General features: G+C 37.8%; 1 protein-coding gene across 1 annotated transcript in view; it reads left to right on the top strand.

Moving 5' to 3' along the window:
• WNK3 (WNK lysine deficient protein kinase 3) overlaps positions 1–14,879 on the top strand; it is a 160,500-nt gene extending 145,621 nt beyond the window's left edge. The window contains exons 21-22 of the mRNA XM_029240178.1: positions 10,328–10,530; positions 14,531–14,879. Coding sequence (XP_029096011.1) covers positions 10,328–10,530; positions 14,531–14,860 — 533 coding nt within the window. The 3' untranslated portion in view covers positions 14,861–14,879. The remainder of the gene's footprint in view (positions 1–10,327; positions 10,531–14,530) is intronic.
• Positions 14,880–16,613: the final 1,734 nt, after the last annotated feature.

Raw genomic sequence — 16,613 nt, 5'->3', positions numbered from 1 at the left:
GAAGTACAAACTTCCAGTTAGAAAATAAATGAGTCACGGGGATGAAATGTACAGCATGAGAAATATAGTCAAAAAAAAAAATACAGGGCTTCCCTGGTGGCACAGTGGTTGAGAGTCCACCTGCCAATGCAGGGGACACAGGTTCGTGCCCTAATCCGGGAAGATCCCACATGCTGCGGAGTGGCTGGGCCCGTGAGCCGTGGCCGCTGAGCCTGCGCGTCCGGAGACTGTGCTCCGCAACGGGAAAGGCCACAACAGTGAGAGGCCCGTGTACCGCAAAAAAAAAAAAAAAAAAACGAAAAAAACAAAAATATAGTATCTTTGTGTGGTGACGAAGGTGGTCAAAGGTACAAACTTGCAGTTATAAGATAAATAAGTACTAGGGATGTACTGTACAACATGATTAGTACAATTAACACTGCTGTATGTTATATGAAAGTTTTTAAGAGAGTAAATCTGAGTTCTTATCACAAGGAAAAAAATTTCTTTCTTTTATTTGGTATCTATATGAGATGATGGATGTTCACTAAACTTATTGTGGTAATCGTTTCATGATGTATGTAATTCAAATCATTATGCTGTACGCCTTAAACTTATACAGTACTGTATGTCACTTATATCTCAATAAAACTGGGAAAAAATTGAATTTTCTTTTGTCATCTCCCTTCTGCTATTGAGTTCATCCAAGGAGGTTTTTTGATGGGTTTTTTTGGTTGTTGTATATTTTTTGGGTCTAAAATTTCATTTATGTTCTTCTCTATTTCTTTGTTGAGATTTTCAGTTTTGTCATTGGGTTCAGTAGTTTTTGTGATTACCTATTTGAGCATTTTAATAATAGCTGCTTTAGAGTCTTTGTCAGATAATTCCAACATCTGTATTGTCCTTGAATTAGTATCTGTTGGTTATCTTTTCCCATATGAGTTGAAATTGTCCTGGTTCTGTGTATGCCAAGTCATACTGAATTTTATCCTGGACATTTTGAATATTCTAAGACTCTGGTGTCTTTTTAAAATCCTATGTAGAATGTTGACATTTTTGTTATAGGAGGTAATTGACCCAGTTATTTTTACCTTATGAGTTCCAACCTGTCTTCTGTGTTCTGTTGTTCTAATGTCAGTTCATTTGCTTTGCCTCTGTGGTGCTTTTTGGACCTATCCCACGTGTGGGTCTCCTAGTGGGTCTCAGTCTTGGGAAGTTGTCTGTTCTTTCAGTTTTCATGTCTTTGGTATGCTGAATAGGATTGGATTCATGTATGCACAGCTCAGTAGTAAATCCAGGAATTCAAAAATAACTTTTCTCAGTTCTTCCCTCCCTGCAGTACCTCCAGTACTTTCTGATTCCCAGTGACTCCTTTTTTTGTTCCTCAGCCAGAAATCTGGGATTTTAGTTACTCCGCTCTCTTGTGCACACCTACCACTGTGCACATGTTTAGGGCCAAGGTTTGGGAGATTAGAGACAGCAGTAAAGCAACAGTGATTGTCTTCACTCTCATGGAACCATAACTCACGCCACTGATCAGAAGGGAGGGGTCCCCTCCCTCAGAGTTTGGCTTCCATGAGCTTCCAGGGACTCTCCCACCACAGGATTGCTTGGGGGTAGGGGAGAGAGTACAGAGAAAAGAAGAAAAAATAGGAATTTCTATACATTTTGAGAATGTTGGAAGTTCCCTTTCCCATTTTTCATGCCAAAAGTAGAGGATTTCCTCTGGAGATTTCTCTTTGAATACCCCAGTGCCTGCTTCTAGATTAGCCATGGATACCAGATAGGAAAAATTGGTAAACTCACTGCCATTTTAATGGTACTTTGAATTTTGGTTTTATTCCCTATTCACCTGCTACTATTAACTCTTCACAATCCTCAGATTGCTGCTCCATGTAGTCTGTCCAGCTTTTTTATGGAGAGACTAAATATGTTAAGCCCGTTTGCCCCGCAGTGTATAGCTGCTGATGTCTCTGCTCAGTTTTCCCCCCTAGTTTTTATTTTTAAGCTTGACTTCCTGGGATTGACCCCTATATCTGCATTGCTTAGTGTTCAGCCAGAGATTGATCAGAGGTTGCACTTTTAAACACCTCAAGCCCGAAGGGCTTCCACTTTCTGCTGCTGGATCTATGTGTGGCCTGGCCTGGGAAACTCATTTAAACTTGAGGCCATTTTCTAGCTTTCATTTTCCTCTAGGATTTCTCATGCCTCCTCCTTGCATGTTCAGGCTCTGTCAGCCAGTGATGTGTGTATGGTTTGGGCCCTCGAGTTTATGCTGTGCATGTGACGATATTCCAGTCAACCTGAGATATGTGGAGAATTGATCAAGCCTGCGATGGTTGTCTCACTTCCCAGGTCTCCCTGTTAACCTCAGGTTAATGGAGACACTGCTTCTAAAGCTCCAAATCAAGTGAGTTACCTCTGGCAGCAGTAGCAAAGCTTATTGTTTTCTCAGCCTGTCCTGCTGCGGTTGAATTGCTGGGCAAAAAGAGCTGGTGCAGAGGTAACAGAAACAGCCATGGGCAAAAACGCCACAGATTACACAGTTCTTAAAAGTTGAGTAGTTTTCATGAGTAACACTTTCGATTTTGTTGTAGGACTTTGGGCAAATTCCAGATTGCTGAAATGGTTGTTTTTGAGAGTTCTGTCCAGTTTTATTAGTGCTTTTGAGGGAGAGGATTTGAAAACCTCCTCACTCTGTCATGCTAGAAGCCATAAATTATTTTTTAGCAGATAGAAGTGACAGTATCTAACTATTAAACTTCATTAAATTAACTTATTTATTAAAATGTTTAGATTGATTCCTAAGCAGACCTAATATGAAAATATTATTTCCCTAAATGGGAACTAAATTATCTTCATTTTCTCTTTCTTTTAAGAATTCATTGAAGCTAAGTTTGCAAAGATAGGGTGTTCCACACATACCTTCTAGTGGTTTTATTACTTCATTGACTATCACAGAACCAAGTGATTTCATATTTCTAGTTCTAATAGCTCTCTTTCAAAGCTTGCTGACATTTCATATTTTCCCCATTTGGCCAAGATTGGTGGACACATTTGTTGGCCTTAGCGCAGCATTTTGTAAGCTGTCAGCAAGGAGTTAATAGGTGTTGCATTGTCAAATAGGAAATGTTGGAGTCAATCATATAAAAACCATTTTTTCACTGTAGACTCTCTTAGATCCTTTAATGTGCTAATATGAATTGAGAATTTTCAAGAAAGGAAATAAATGTACATGTCCCAAAACAGTTTTACCAGAGAACCCACTTTTCACAGAACACATTTTAAGAAGCACTGCCTTAACATATATACAAAGATCCACGTCCATCTTTCCCTACACACAGGTATACCTATTTTGTGAGAAACATGAACTGATGCAGGATATTGCATGTAATGGTATCTACAATGTAGGTATGTGGTTAACTTATAATATGAGCACTGTGCTAAACTATGCAGAAAAGAGTTAACATAGCAGGCACAAGACTGCTATCTATAGAAAGGCCTGTTTCCAAGGTTGGACCTTGGCTGGTGTGCAGGAACTTGGTTTCCCTTTCTTCCCTAACTGATAAGTATAGCTCACGTTGCCTAGATTGTTGGTACAAATAATGTGATTTATGCTGAATACCTGTTTTCCTTCTTAGAGTCTGGCATTTTGGTAAATGCTAGGCAAAAGGTGCCTACATGACCAGTCACAAATGAAAACCTTGGGCACTGAGTCTCTATTGGGCTTCCCTGACCGGAAACTTACCATTTTTTGTTGCTGAGAGAAAGGAGCATACTCAAGAATGCTCCCTCACCATAGGAAGAAAGCATAGGGAAGTCTGTGCATGAATTTCTCTAGAATCCTGTGTATTTTTCCCTTGCTGATCCTATGTGCATCCTTTTGCTGTAACAAACTTGGCTATGAGCACAACTATATGCTGAGTTCTGTAAGACCGTCTATGGAATCAGTAAATCTGTGAGTGGTCTTGGGAGCCCTGAAACATAATTGCATTACATAATCTCAATCCTCAAAACATCTCTAAAGTAGGTAGAAGTTAGTCTGTCCTTATAGGCAAGGAGACTACAGTTAGTGGGGTTAAGCAAATCTGTCTGACTCCAAAGTGTTGGCTCTTCACTGTTATACTGCATTGCCTCCCAATACCAGATATCCTGTCTTCAGTGGATTGAAAGGAGGCAATGGGAGATCGTCAAAGGTGATAGTGGTCTGAGACTGTTTCATTCAGGAAGTAGGATTTGAGTTGGTGTTGAAAGGTAAATGGACCGGATTAAAATTGATGAAGTGGAGTGTGAAGAGTATTGTCAGTAGGTAGAATTGCATGTTATAAAGGCATGCAAATCGTAAAATGTGAGATGTATTTGGGAGAAAGAGAATGTAACAGTTGGGTGAAATGGAGAGTTTACATTAAAAGGTTTTTTCCCCCACACTTTTTTTTTTAAATTTTTGGCAACTGCCACAGCTTATCTATACTATGGTTTGATGTAAGATAATATATTTAATCTAACACATTATTATGTATTTAAGCTTAATAAATGATATGATGTTCAAGGATAATAAATAAGATAATCTATGTTTGCATTTTCTGCAAAGACAATCATGACTACCAAGGAGTTTGCCACCGAAACAAGTTGAAAACCCACTATTGTTAGTACTAAGAAACTGTTAAAGTTTGCATTTTGGGGGGCTTTTTGGAGGAGAGGAATGAAATGCTGAAAACAGCATTTAACTGGTACTAATCTGGTGGCAATGTGAAGAATGTATTGGCTAGAACCAGGGAGTGAATCTGTTTAGATCATTGCCATCATGGCAGTCCATATATGAGATGATTAAGAGTTTAGAGAACTATGGAAGTGAAAACAGACAGGAGATGCTGTATAGGATGATTTGCCATGATGTGGTAATAAACTGGATATGTGTGTGTTTGTTGAGAGATCCAAAGAGTCTGAGACTGGGTGGTTTGTAAAAAATATGGTATCTTTAAAAGAAATATAAGATTTAGGCAAACTGTCGTGCTTAGACCATGATAGGCTTGACTTCAGATGTATTTAATTGAAGAATTTATTGACATTGAATTGGAGAAACAATTTGGGAGTTGGCTGTGAGGTTGGACTGAAGAGACATCAAGATTTGAGATAAGAGATGGAAACATTTGCAGTTAGGTGATCGCTGGAATTATCTGAATGTAGGAATCACCTTGGGGGAAAACAAAAAAGAACACTAAGGACTGAACTCTGATTTTACTCATTTCATCAATAAGAAATGAATATTAAAGAGCACCTTTGAAGTTATGTTACTACCTATCATAAAACACATTTGAAGAGTACTTCTTTTAATGTGCATTCATCGGGTAATTTCTGTTTTGTGAACTTTAATATGATATGAATAACTTTCAAATGAAATCAATCAATAAATGTGCCTAACGGAATAGTTAGGCACTGAATGACATTCAGTAGGGTATACAGAAGTAGACATACAGTGTTGTACACATGAAACTTATATAATGTTATAGATCAATGTTACTTCAATAAAAGAAAAATAAATACTTGTTTCGGTTTGTTATTTCTTCCTCTACTTGTTGGCAACTGTATCACTAGTGCAGCAGCCATCATTGCCCGCCAGTTGAGTGCATAAGATCACTTGTTCCACCAGATTTGTACACAAGAAGAATCCTGACGTTGGGTTTTCCGTTAGTACAGAAATGTTCTTAAATGAATGACATTCAAACTTAGCTCTATTATTTTAAAGAAACTAAAGGGGAATGAGCACAAAAATACTCCTTCAGATTAGTTGGGTGGGCAGAAATGCTGGCACTAATATGTATATGTTTCTGGCTATCGTCTGCTTTTTATTTCTACCTGCTGACATTTTTCCAGGTTAAGAACACAATCTATAAAGGCTTCAGCTCCAAAGTCTTCCCCAACATTGTTGTGCTATTTGTTTGCTCACTGGAGTTGGCAGAGAATCACATGAATGTGCAGAGGGATAACAGGAAAAAATGATACTTTTATTATAGGCTGACTTGTGTGTCCTTGGGTTTTAAGTTTTAAAAAAGTAGGAATTCAAAAAAAAAAGTAGGAATTCCAACAAGATTGGTACGTCCTTTTAGTACATCATGGTTACTCAAAATTAGTAAACATTATTTTTGTAAAACACTTTTCTATATGAGAATATGTTCCACTTAATTCATTAAACTCTTATTAAGCAATTTTCACTACTATAGTTCCACTTAATTTTTATTAACAAAATTCCACACTTTGGGCTTCCCTGGTGGCGCAGTGGTTGAGAGTCCACCTGCCGATGCAGGGGACACGGGTTCGTGCCCCAGTCCGGGAAGATCCCACATGCCGTGGAGCCGCTGGGCCCGTGAGCCATGGCCGCTGAGCCTGCGCGTCCGGAGCCTGTGCTCCGCAACGGGAGAGGCCACAACAGTGAGAGGTCCGCGTATCACAAAAAAAAAAAAAAAAAAAAAAAAATTCCACACTTCATTTTGATTTCCTTAGTTTTTGCATAAATTCTTTTTCTGTTCTAGGATCCCATCCAGGATACCACCTGATATTTACGTGTCATGTCTCTAAGCTCCTCTTGGCAGTTTTTCTCAGACTTCCCTTGTTTTTTTTTTTCTGTTTGTTTGTTTTTAAATTTTATTGAAGTATATATAGTTGATTTACAATGTTGTGTTAATTTCTTCTGTACAGCAAAGTGACTCAGCCATATATATATATATATCTGTGTGTGTGTATTCTTTTTCATGTTCTTTCCATTATGGTTTGTCACAGGATATTGAGTATAGTTCCCTATGTCCATTTAACTTTTAATCTCCTTGACTCTAAGCCTTCAGTAGCACAAGGGTCATAGAGAATGACAGACTATGCATAAGCAGTCATTGAGATTATCATGTTCCTCCTTATTAAGCAATTTTCTTATCCTTTTCCCAGTTTGTTGCATGGATTGGCATGGTACAATGGAAAGCACACTGACCAAATAGTCAGGATACTTGGGTTCTAACCACAGCGTATAACCTCAGCTGTTTACTTTCTGGATTCCAGTCTTCCCATCCCCAAAATAGAATGATACTTGCTGAACCTATATCACGGGCCTGTTATGAGTTTCAAAGAATATAAAGAAAAGTACTTTGAAAGTGTTTATATGTAGGCTTCTTGCATTATCTTTTACATTTTTTATAGTTTTTCACAATTAAAAAAAAGTCCCATAACAATTGTACAAGATATTTTCACATGTTTATTTAATTAAATCTGTGGAAGTGTTACTGTGCTTACATTTCACAACTGCATTTACTAAAATTCATTTTAGACCCACTCTGTAAGTTTTGACTTGTAAATCAGTCAGAGGAACTTTATGAATCTTTTCTATGAGAATGATTTAGTTAGCCTGTGTAATAGTACTAAATAATTTAAAGACAGTGTGATGTTCAGATTAGGAAACTTTTCACTGATGAAGACATCTGTAAGTGATTTCTTTCATCTATCTGGACATCTTGTACTCCAGAACTCATGAGGCTAACAAAAGCATCTGCCTTCTTATTTCTGCTATTCTAGATAGACATTGTTTTTATCAATAATAAACAGAAATATTGGTAAACAAAAATTTAAATGAGATTCTAGTTTTCTGAAGATTGTTGAAAGTCAGTATGGTATATTAAAAGAAAAAGTTCTTCTCTATAGGCTTCTCTATAGGCTCTCTAGGCTTTAGAATTCTGGGTCTGGCTCTGCTGGTATCTAATTGCAAGAATCAGGCATGGGGCTTCCATGGTGGCGCAGTAGTTAAAAATCCGCCTGCCAATCTACAGATTTAGTGCAATCCCTATCAAACTACCAATGGCATTTTTCACAGAACTAGAACAAAAAATATCACAATTTGTATGGAAACACAAAAGACCCCAAATAGCCAAGGCAATATTGAGAAAGAAAAAAGAAGAAAGAAAAAGGAGTCAGGCTCCCTGACTTCAGACTATAATACAAAGCTACAGTAATCAAGACAGTATGGTACTGGCACAAAAACAGAAATATAGATCAATGGAACACGATAGAAAGCCCAGAGATAAACCCACGCATATATGGTCACCTTATCTTTGATAAAGGAGGCAAGAATATACAATGGAGAAAAGACAGCCTCTTCAATAAGTGGTGCTGGGAAAACTGGACAGCTACATGTAAAAGAATGGACAGCTATATGTAAAAGAATGAAATTAGAACACTCCCTAACACTGTATACAGAAATAAACTCAAAATGGATTAAAGACCTAAATGTAAGGCCAGACACTATCAAACTCTTAGAGGAAAACATAGGCAGAACACTCTATGACGTAAATCACAGCAAGATCCTTTTTTACCCACTTCCTAGAGAAATGGAAATAAAAACAAAAATAAATAAATGGGACCTAATGAAACTTAAAAGCTTTTGCACAGCAAAGGAAACCATAAACAAGACAAAAGACAACCCTTATAATGGGAGAAAATATTTGCAAATGAAGCCACTGACAAAGGATTAATCTCCAAAATATGTAAGCAGCTCATGTAGCTCAATATCAAAAAAACAAACAACCCTATCCAAAAATGGGCAGAAGCCCTAAATATACATTTCTCCAAAGAAGATATACAGATTGCCAACAAACACATGAAAGGATGCTCAACATCATTAATCATTAGAGAAATGCAAATCAAAACTGCAATGAGGTATCACCTCACACCGGTCAGAATGGCCATCATCAAAAAATCTACAAACAATAAATGCCGGAGAGGGTGTGGAGAAAAGGGAACCCTCTTGCACTGTTGGTGGGAATGTAAATTGATACAGCCACTATGGAGAACAGTATGGAGGTTCCTTAAAAAACTAAAAATAGAACCACCATATGACCCAGCAATACCACTACTGGGCATATACCCTGATAAAACTGTAATTCAAAAAGAGTCATGTACCCCAATGTTGATTGCAGCACTATTTACAATAGCCAGGACATGGAAGGAACCTAAGTGTCCATCGACAGATGAATGAATAAAGAAGATGTGGCACATATACACAATGGAATATTACTCAGCCATAAAAGGAAACAAAATTGAGTTATTTGTAGTGAGGTGGATGGACCTAGAGTCTGTCATACAGAGTGAAGTAAGTCAGAAAGAGAAAAACAAATACTGTATGCTAACACATATATATGGAATCTAAAAAAAATTTTTAAATGGTTCTGAAGAACCTAGGGGCAGGGCAGGAATAAAGACATAGACGTTCAGAATGGACTTGAGTACACGGGGAGGGGGAAGGGTAAGGTGGGACGAAGTGAGAGAGTGGCATGGACATATATACACTACCAAATGTAAAATAGCTAGTGGGAAGCAGCCACATAGCACAGGGAGATCAGCTAGGTGCTTTGTGACCACCTAGAGGGGTGGGAGAGGGAGGGTGGGAGGGAGACGCAAGAGTGAGGGGATATGGGGATATATATATAAGTATAGCTGATTCACTTTGTTATACAGCAGCCACTAACACACCATTGTAAAGCATTAAACATTAAACATTGTAAAGCATTAACATCTCCAATAAAGATGTTAAAAAAACAAAAAAAGAATCCGCCTGCCAATGCAGGGGACACAAGTTCGATCCCTGGTCTGGGAAGATCCCACATGCCGCGGAGCAAGTAAGCCTGTGCACCACAACTGCTGAGCCTGCACTCTAGAGCCCATGGGCCACAACTACTGAGCCCACATGCCACAACTACAGAAGCCCGCACACCTGGAGCCCGTGCTCCGCAACAAGAGAAGCCACTGCAATGAGAAGCCTGTGTACCGCAACGAAGAGTAGCCCCCGCTTGCCGCAACTAGAGAAAGCCCACGCCCAGCAACGAAGACCCAACACAGCCAAAAATAAAAACAAATAAATAAATGTATTTTAAAAAAAAGGAATTCAGGCATGTCAATTTACTTTTTCTGGGCCTCATTTCCCCATTATAAAACAAGTGTTTTGGATTAGACTTCTAAGGTTCTTTCCATTTTTAACATTCTGTCATTGTTTTTTAACTCTTCTAAGTATCTGTCTGAGGAACCTGATGATAAGATTACAGTTGATACTAATATTTTTGAGATACTATTTATTATATTTGACTTATACCTAAGGTGACCATATAATTTACCATCCAAACAAGAAGAAACTTTTGAGAGTGAAAGAGATACTGTTAGTAATTACACAAGGACCATAGCTTTAAGCCAGAACTAGAATGTCTGGTTACCCTATCTATACCCAATATGTAGTTCTGCATTACTGGCCGAAAAAGAGTATTTGTTTATCAGTTTTAATTCCTTTTCCTGGTTTCTCTGTTTTTTTTTCTTCTTATAGATCCACTGTGTGTGGAAAGTAGTGCAGCATCATGCCAGCAATCTCCAGCTAGTAAAAAAGGGATGTTCACAGATGACTTACACAAACTGGTGGATGACTGGACAAAGGAAACAGTAGGAAATTCTCTTATTAAGCCAAGTTTAAACCAACTTAAACAGAGTCAACAGAAACTAGAAACAGACAACTGGAACAAAGTATATGAAGTAAGTTGTTTATACCTGCCCCTCTTTATTTATGAGAACTAAAACCATAAAGATTGATTCACTTAGGCCTATAGTTATAGTCACTATGATAGAGTGGTGTGATTTGACAACATAGAGACTTTTATCCTTGTCTAGATTCATTATGTCTTTGAGCAAATTATGTTTTAGGCCAGACGCCAGCAAACTATTTCTGGGAAGGGGCCAATTAGTAAATATTTTCAAGCCATGTGGTTGTAACTAATCAACACAGCCATAGACAATACATAAACAAGTGGGCATGGCTTTGTTCCATTAAAACTTGATTTGCAAAAAGAGGTGGCAGGCTGTAGATTGCTAACCCTTGTTTTAGGCTATTATACCTGAAGGAAAAAAAAGGTATCAAAAAAGAAAGCATCTGGAGTGAGGGTTAATTCAACCTTGTGCAAGAAGAATTTGGGTTTTGAGGAAAAGTTATCTTATGTTAATTGTACATCAGTATTCTCATAGCCAATAAGTTATCTTACGTATTCAGTATGAAAAAGAATTTTAAAGATATTTAAACTAGAATATTATAAAATATATCTTAAGTTTATGGACGAGATGTCTACTTAATTGCATATGTCCTTAGTCAGGTGTACAAGCAATTGAAATGTAGAAAGATGTCCACAATGCATTCTGGAGTGGGAAGAAGACAGGTTCACAGAATAGTATATATAGTATTTATGTAAAATTATATAAGATACATGTATATATGCATAGAAATAGGAAAAGCCATTAAAATATGCTGGATGGTGGAATTTGGGCCTTATTTTACTTTGTAGTTTTCTGTATTTGAATTTTTAAAGTATCATTTTTTCAAAATGAATAAATCTATTAAAATGTGAATCAGGGCTTAGAATCTGAACCCATATAATTGAAAGAGATATATCTGAGTGTGTGTGTGTGTTATGTTTGTGTACATATATGTGTGTGTATATATAGTCATTGCATGTAGTTTGGTAAAGAGTCTGAAAATACATTTAGTGTTAACATTGAATAAAATTTTTCAAAAGCCTAGATTTTCCAAACTAGTAAGCAGTGTATCTGCTTAAGGGCTCTGTGTATTTATATTATTCCTGGCACCGATTTATACACAGATAGTATCACCATTGTAAAAATTGGAAGCCTTTAGAGGCAAATTTTAAGGCATAAATGTGTTTGTGCTGCCCGTGAGAGATCCTCTGAGCACTATGTGAATGGAGGCCTTTGTTGATGAGTTGGAGGGTGGTTTATTGTGGTATAATGAGAATGTTTGGAAGAAGAGTGAGTAGAAAATGGAGTACAAATAAAAGTGGTGAAGGTCTTTATACGGACTGGGGTTCCAGCGTCAGCTCAGTCATTTACTAGTTGTGTGACTTTAGACAAGTCGTTTGTGCGTCAGTTTTCATGTCTTTAAAACAGGGATAATACCTTCCTGCTTTGCAGGATTGCTGTGAGGATTAAATGAGGTAACATCTTTAAAGTGCCTAGCACGTAGTAGTATCCTATATATGGTAACTATTTTTGTATTTTTAGGTTCAGTTGATTATATCTTTGTGTGGAGAGCCCATCTCACTATCTAATGTTCTTGCATGTTACTGTTCTGTGCCTTAGAAAAATTTGTCACAATTATGTGCCAAGCCCTCTGCTAGGCACTGGGTTTGATTAGCAAAAACAAGTATGTTCCCTGTTCTCATGGGACTTAATATGCTGGTGGGACAGTTAGATATGAACAGACTTGTATAAATAAACATAAAATTGCAGCTGTAATAAGGACTACAAAGGAGAGATATAGGATACCATACAGTAAGGGAAATTTGACCTAGTAAAGGGAAGTCAAGAAAAGCTTCCCTGAGAAAGTGATGACTGAGCAGAGATCTGCAGGATGAGTAAGTGTTAACTAGGTGAAAAGGGGAGGGAATATGATTCTAAGCAGAAAGAACAGCATATGCAAAACCCCTGTATGGGGAAACAGAATGAAAGGACTGAAAGTAGGTCCATTTGGCTGAAGTGTAGAGAGCAGAGAGGAGTTGGTGCACAGTGAATCTAAGGAGGGTCTTAAAAGTGGTGATGACAAGGAACTTTGTCTTTATTTTAAGACAGATGGATAGCCATTGAAGCCCTAGGGTTGACATGATCAGATTTGCTTTTTTTTTTTTATTTTTGCAGTACGCGGGCCTCTCACTGTTGTGGCCTCTCCCGTTGCGGAGCACAGGCTCCGGACGCGCAGGCTCAGCGGCCATGGCTCATGGGCCTAGCCGCTCTGCGGCATGTGGGATCTTCCCGGACTGGGGCACGAACCCGTGTCCCCTGCATCGGCAGGCAGACTCTCAACCACTGCACCACCAGGGAAGCCCCAGATTTGCTTTTTGAAAAGATCACTCTGGCTTGAAGCAAGAAGAAAGATTATTGAAGATAAGGGTAGATGTTGGTAGACCAATTAAGAGTTAGTCACAGTAGGCCCGATAAAGAGAAGTTGAACAACTTTTTAAATAACTATACTTCAATTTAAAAAAATGAGAGAGAGAAGCTGAGATGAAGAGAAGTGAACAGATTACAAGAAATGTTTAAGAGATAAAATGGACCAGATTTAGTGATGGAACTGATGTTTGGCAGAGGGGAGGTGTCAAGGCAAGGTTTCTGGCTGGTATAACTGGCTATCATTCCAGCATACCAATCATCAAGAAGGGGAACATGAGCAGGCAGTGTGTTTTGGTAGAAGAAAGATCATACATTTGGTTTTGGTCATTTGAATCTGAGATGCCTTTTAAATATCCAAGAGAAGATTAAGTATAACATGTCATCTCCAATTTTTTTAAATAAAAATCACATTGTTACTGTTTGTAAAATAATAGTTTGTTATAGAATTTAATCAATGCAGAAAAGTACAAAATTTTAAAATACCACCTTCAAATCCTACCACCCAGAAATAGTTGTCACTAACTTTAGATAAACATCATTTCAGATATCTTTCTATGTCTGTATATGAATACATAGAAATAGCTTTACAAAAATGTGATCATACTATATGTGCTATTTTAAAATCAGAAGTATTTAGTTTTACTTTAACAGAACAAAAATACTGATATGAAAAAGGGATTGCTGGACTTCAAATGTTTCTTTTTTACCTCAAGAGATCTTGTCATTCATTCTTGAGTCAAAGCTAAAAACCTTTAACCTAACTGTAGTTTGAAACTTTAGTTGAAAGCGTTTTAGCTTGACCATCAGTTTAGAAGAACTAAGAATTTGGGACTGATACCAAGCTCTCCTTTAAGTAAGAATTATTTACTTCCATTTAGAGTTATTATTCCCATGTGCATAAGATTTCAGTAATCTCTATACATACACATAATCACAATACAATATAATAAGAAGAGTCAGGCAGGAATATGTTTTCTTAGTACTGCCCAAAACATAATTGTCGAGTTTAAATTTCCAAAAATATAACAGAAATGTCAGACTTTAAATAGTGAGTAGGAGGAGGTAGAGAGGTGACATTTATTGAGCACCTACTATATGCCAGGCTTTCCCCTATGCCACTCTAAATCATGCTCCTCTTTCTTCAAAGAATTATGTAGTAAGATGGACTACTGTTGTCTGTGGCCCTGAATGAGAGACTGCCTGGGACTGGCAGAAGGAAGTGAAAATTGAAGAGTAGTGCTAGCACGAGGAAAGGAGACACTAAACTGTGAACAGAAATTTAGCAGGGGTCTTGGAGTTAGCTGGAACTGTGTTCAAATCCTCACCTTACTATTAACTTGCTAAGTGGTGATGGGTGTTATCAATTTTGAGCTTCTGTTTCCTCATCTAAAAATGCCTGCCTTGCAGGGCAGTTACGAAGATGAAATGAAAGAAGGTATATAACTATGCTTAGCACACAGAACGTTACTCCAAAAATGGTAGACACTCAGAATAATAATGGGAGAGTAGTAAGCCAAAAAGAATACAGATGGGTAAAAGTATCTACCAAATAAACTGATCTTTTGTTTTTATTTTTTGTTAGAATACTCCATCTACTATGGGCTACACATCAACATGGATTTCTTCTCTGTCCCAAATCCGTGGAGCTGTCCCAGCCTCCTTGCCACAAGGACTCTCACGCCCTTCATTTCCTGGGCCATTATCATCATATGGAATACCCCATGTTTGTCAATATAATGCTGTGGGGGGGCCAGGGTATCCAGTACAGTGGGTAGGAATTTCAGGAACACCACAACAGTCTGTAGTAATTCCTACCCAATCTGGGGGACTGTTCCAGCCGGGGATGAATTTGCAGGCATTTCCAGCTTCATCAGTTCAGAATCCATCTGCGATCCCTCCTGGTCCCAAGTGAATCAGAGTAGAAGATGAAGAAAAAGGAGATGTTTTTCAGAATTATTTCCAGGACACCTAAGATAATAAACTTTCTTCTTCTTGTGTTCTGCCATATTTTCCCTCGTTTTGAGTTTACTTTCCACTATATATTTTTTTCCAATGTAGTATTTGATATAGCTCATCATCCTGTAGAACTGTGCAGTTTGTACATAGAACACTGCACACAGAAATGTTTTTTCACTTCAAATCCTATCCTCTTTGATACTTGATTTTTTAAAAATACTGTTCAGAATGCTTTAATAAGCTCAGCTTGAGCATTTCCATTTCCAGGACACTTTCCATTATTGCTGCTCTCTGCAGCTGGATGAGACTTTTCTTTAAAAGGTATAAACACTATTTATATTCCCCTAACATGGGCAAAGTGAGACCCTCCAACAGCTGGAGTCTTATGGGATTCTTCACGTTTATCTTAGGTTTACCTTTCGCAGAAGGCAGGGTAACTTGCTGCAGGAAATGTTTTGGTATATAAAATTAGAATAACTTTGTCAACCAATATAGAACATGAGCCCTTCTTAATGTGATTTTCTTCCCGTCGTCACAGCAGTAGGAGTGAAGCCTTGTTTTAGGTGAGGCGGAGAGAAAGGAAAAAACAGAACTGTAACAGTTCCTTGATTCTGCAGATACTGTAGCTGCTTTAGGATTTCCATAGTAATTCAAAGCAGCTATCTCTTTGTTTCTCATGTGCACACTACATTGTTTTTGAGCATCTGAGAGGCATTGGTTTGGCTTGCATTCTTTTGCAAGGGATGTATTGCAGCGGATATGAATCTCATTTGGGGGGAATCTTAGTGTTCCTAACAAAGAGGATTCAAGTTACACCTCTATTAGTCCATTCTTCTGAAGTGAAATTTACTTGACACAGTAGGTTTTGTAGGTTTTGAGACTTACACATGAAACACTGGCTTTACAGGGTTCTAAGAGATGTGGGGTATACATTGTCCTGCAGTAGATAGTAGACCCTCAAACGATACTATTTAAGTTGCCCTTAGCTTTTTTTTTTCTTTGGATTACCTTTTTTTCAGTTGTTATAGTTTCCTTGTTAGTATCTAGCATCTTAGATGCTTTTAGATCTCAGATGATTTTGGCAGCCTCTTTAGAATCTGAGAGAGATCACTGTCAAGTTGCACTTTACTGGGTTTTATCCAGTTTTAGGAGGAGGGGAGGCAATGTCAAAATATACACTTTTAGTTTTCAAGAAGGTTAACTGTAATAATCTTAAAAGGCTGGTCACAGAGTTACCTAATGCTCAGTCTGTGAAACCCAAATAGAATTCTAAAATGGTATTTATCGACTACCACATATAAAGATGTTTAAAATACTTAGTTTTCGCTCTGAAGATTTCAAGGTCATTTCTAGTACACGTTTACGTAATAACGAGTTGTCTACTGGTCAACATTCCAGATGATCACCCAACATTTCTGTTGACATATTTTCCTCCATATTCCTCTAAAAATTTTACCCCGTGATCTTGCCAGGTAATGAGGAAAACTTAATGGGTGTACCTTTTTTTGCACAGTCTACTTTGTGACATGCAGTACACTTTTTCAAAAAAAACAAATGTGTCTTATGTTACTTACCTGAGGATCACACTCAGCATCATGAAGATTCTGTTGCTATCATTTGGGGGCATCCAGGGCAGCATTTTGAGAATTGCTGTTGATAAGAGCCACAGTTTTCTTTTCATAAAACATACTCTGGTTTGGATGAGTCTT

This window comes from Monodon monoceros, unplaced genomic scaffold, assembly GCF_005190385.1.
Source record: "Monodon monoceros isolate NGI ecotype Baffin Bay Population unplaced genomic scaffold, NGI_Narwhal_1 Super_Scaffold_22, whole genome shotgun sequence".
Taxonomy (NCBI): Eukaryota; Metazoa; Chordata; class Mammalia; order Artiodactyla; family Monodontidae; genus Monodon; species Monodon monoceros.
The sequence above is the reverse complement of the archived record's forward strand: the minus strand, read 5'-3'. Positions and strand labels throughout refer to the sequence as shown.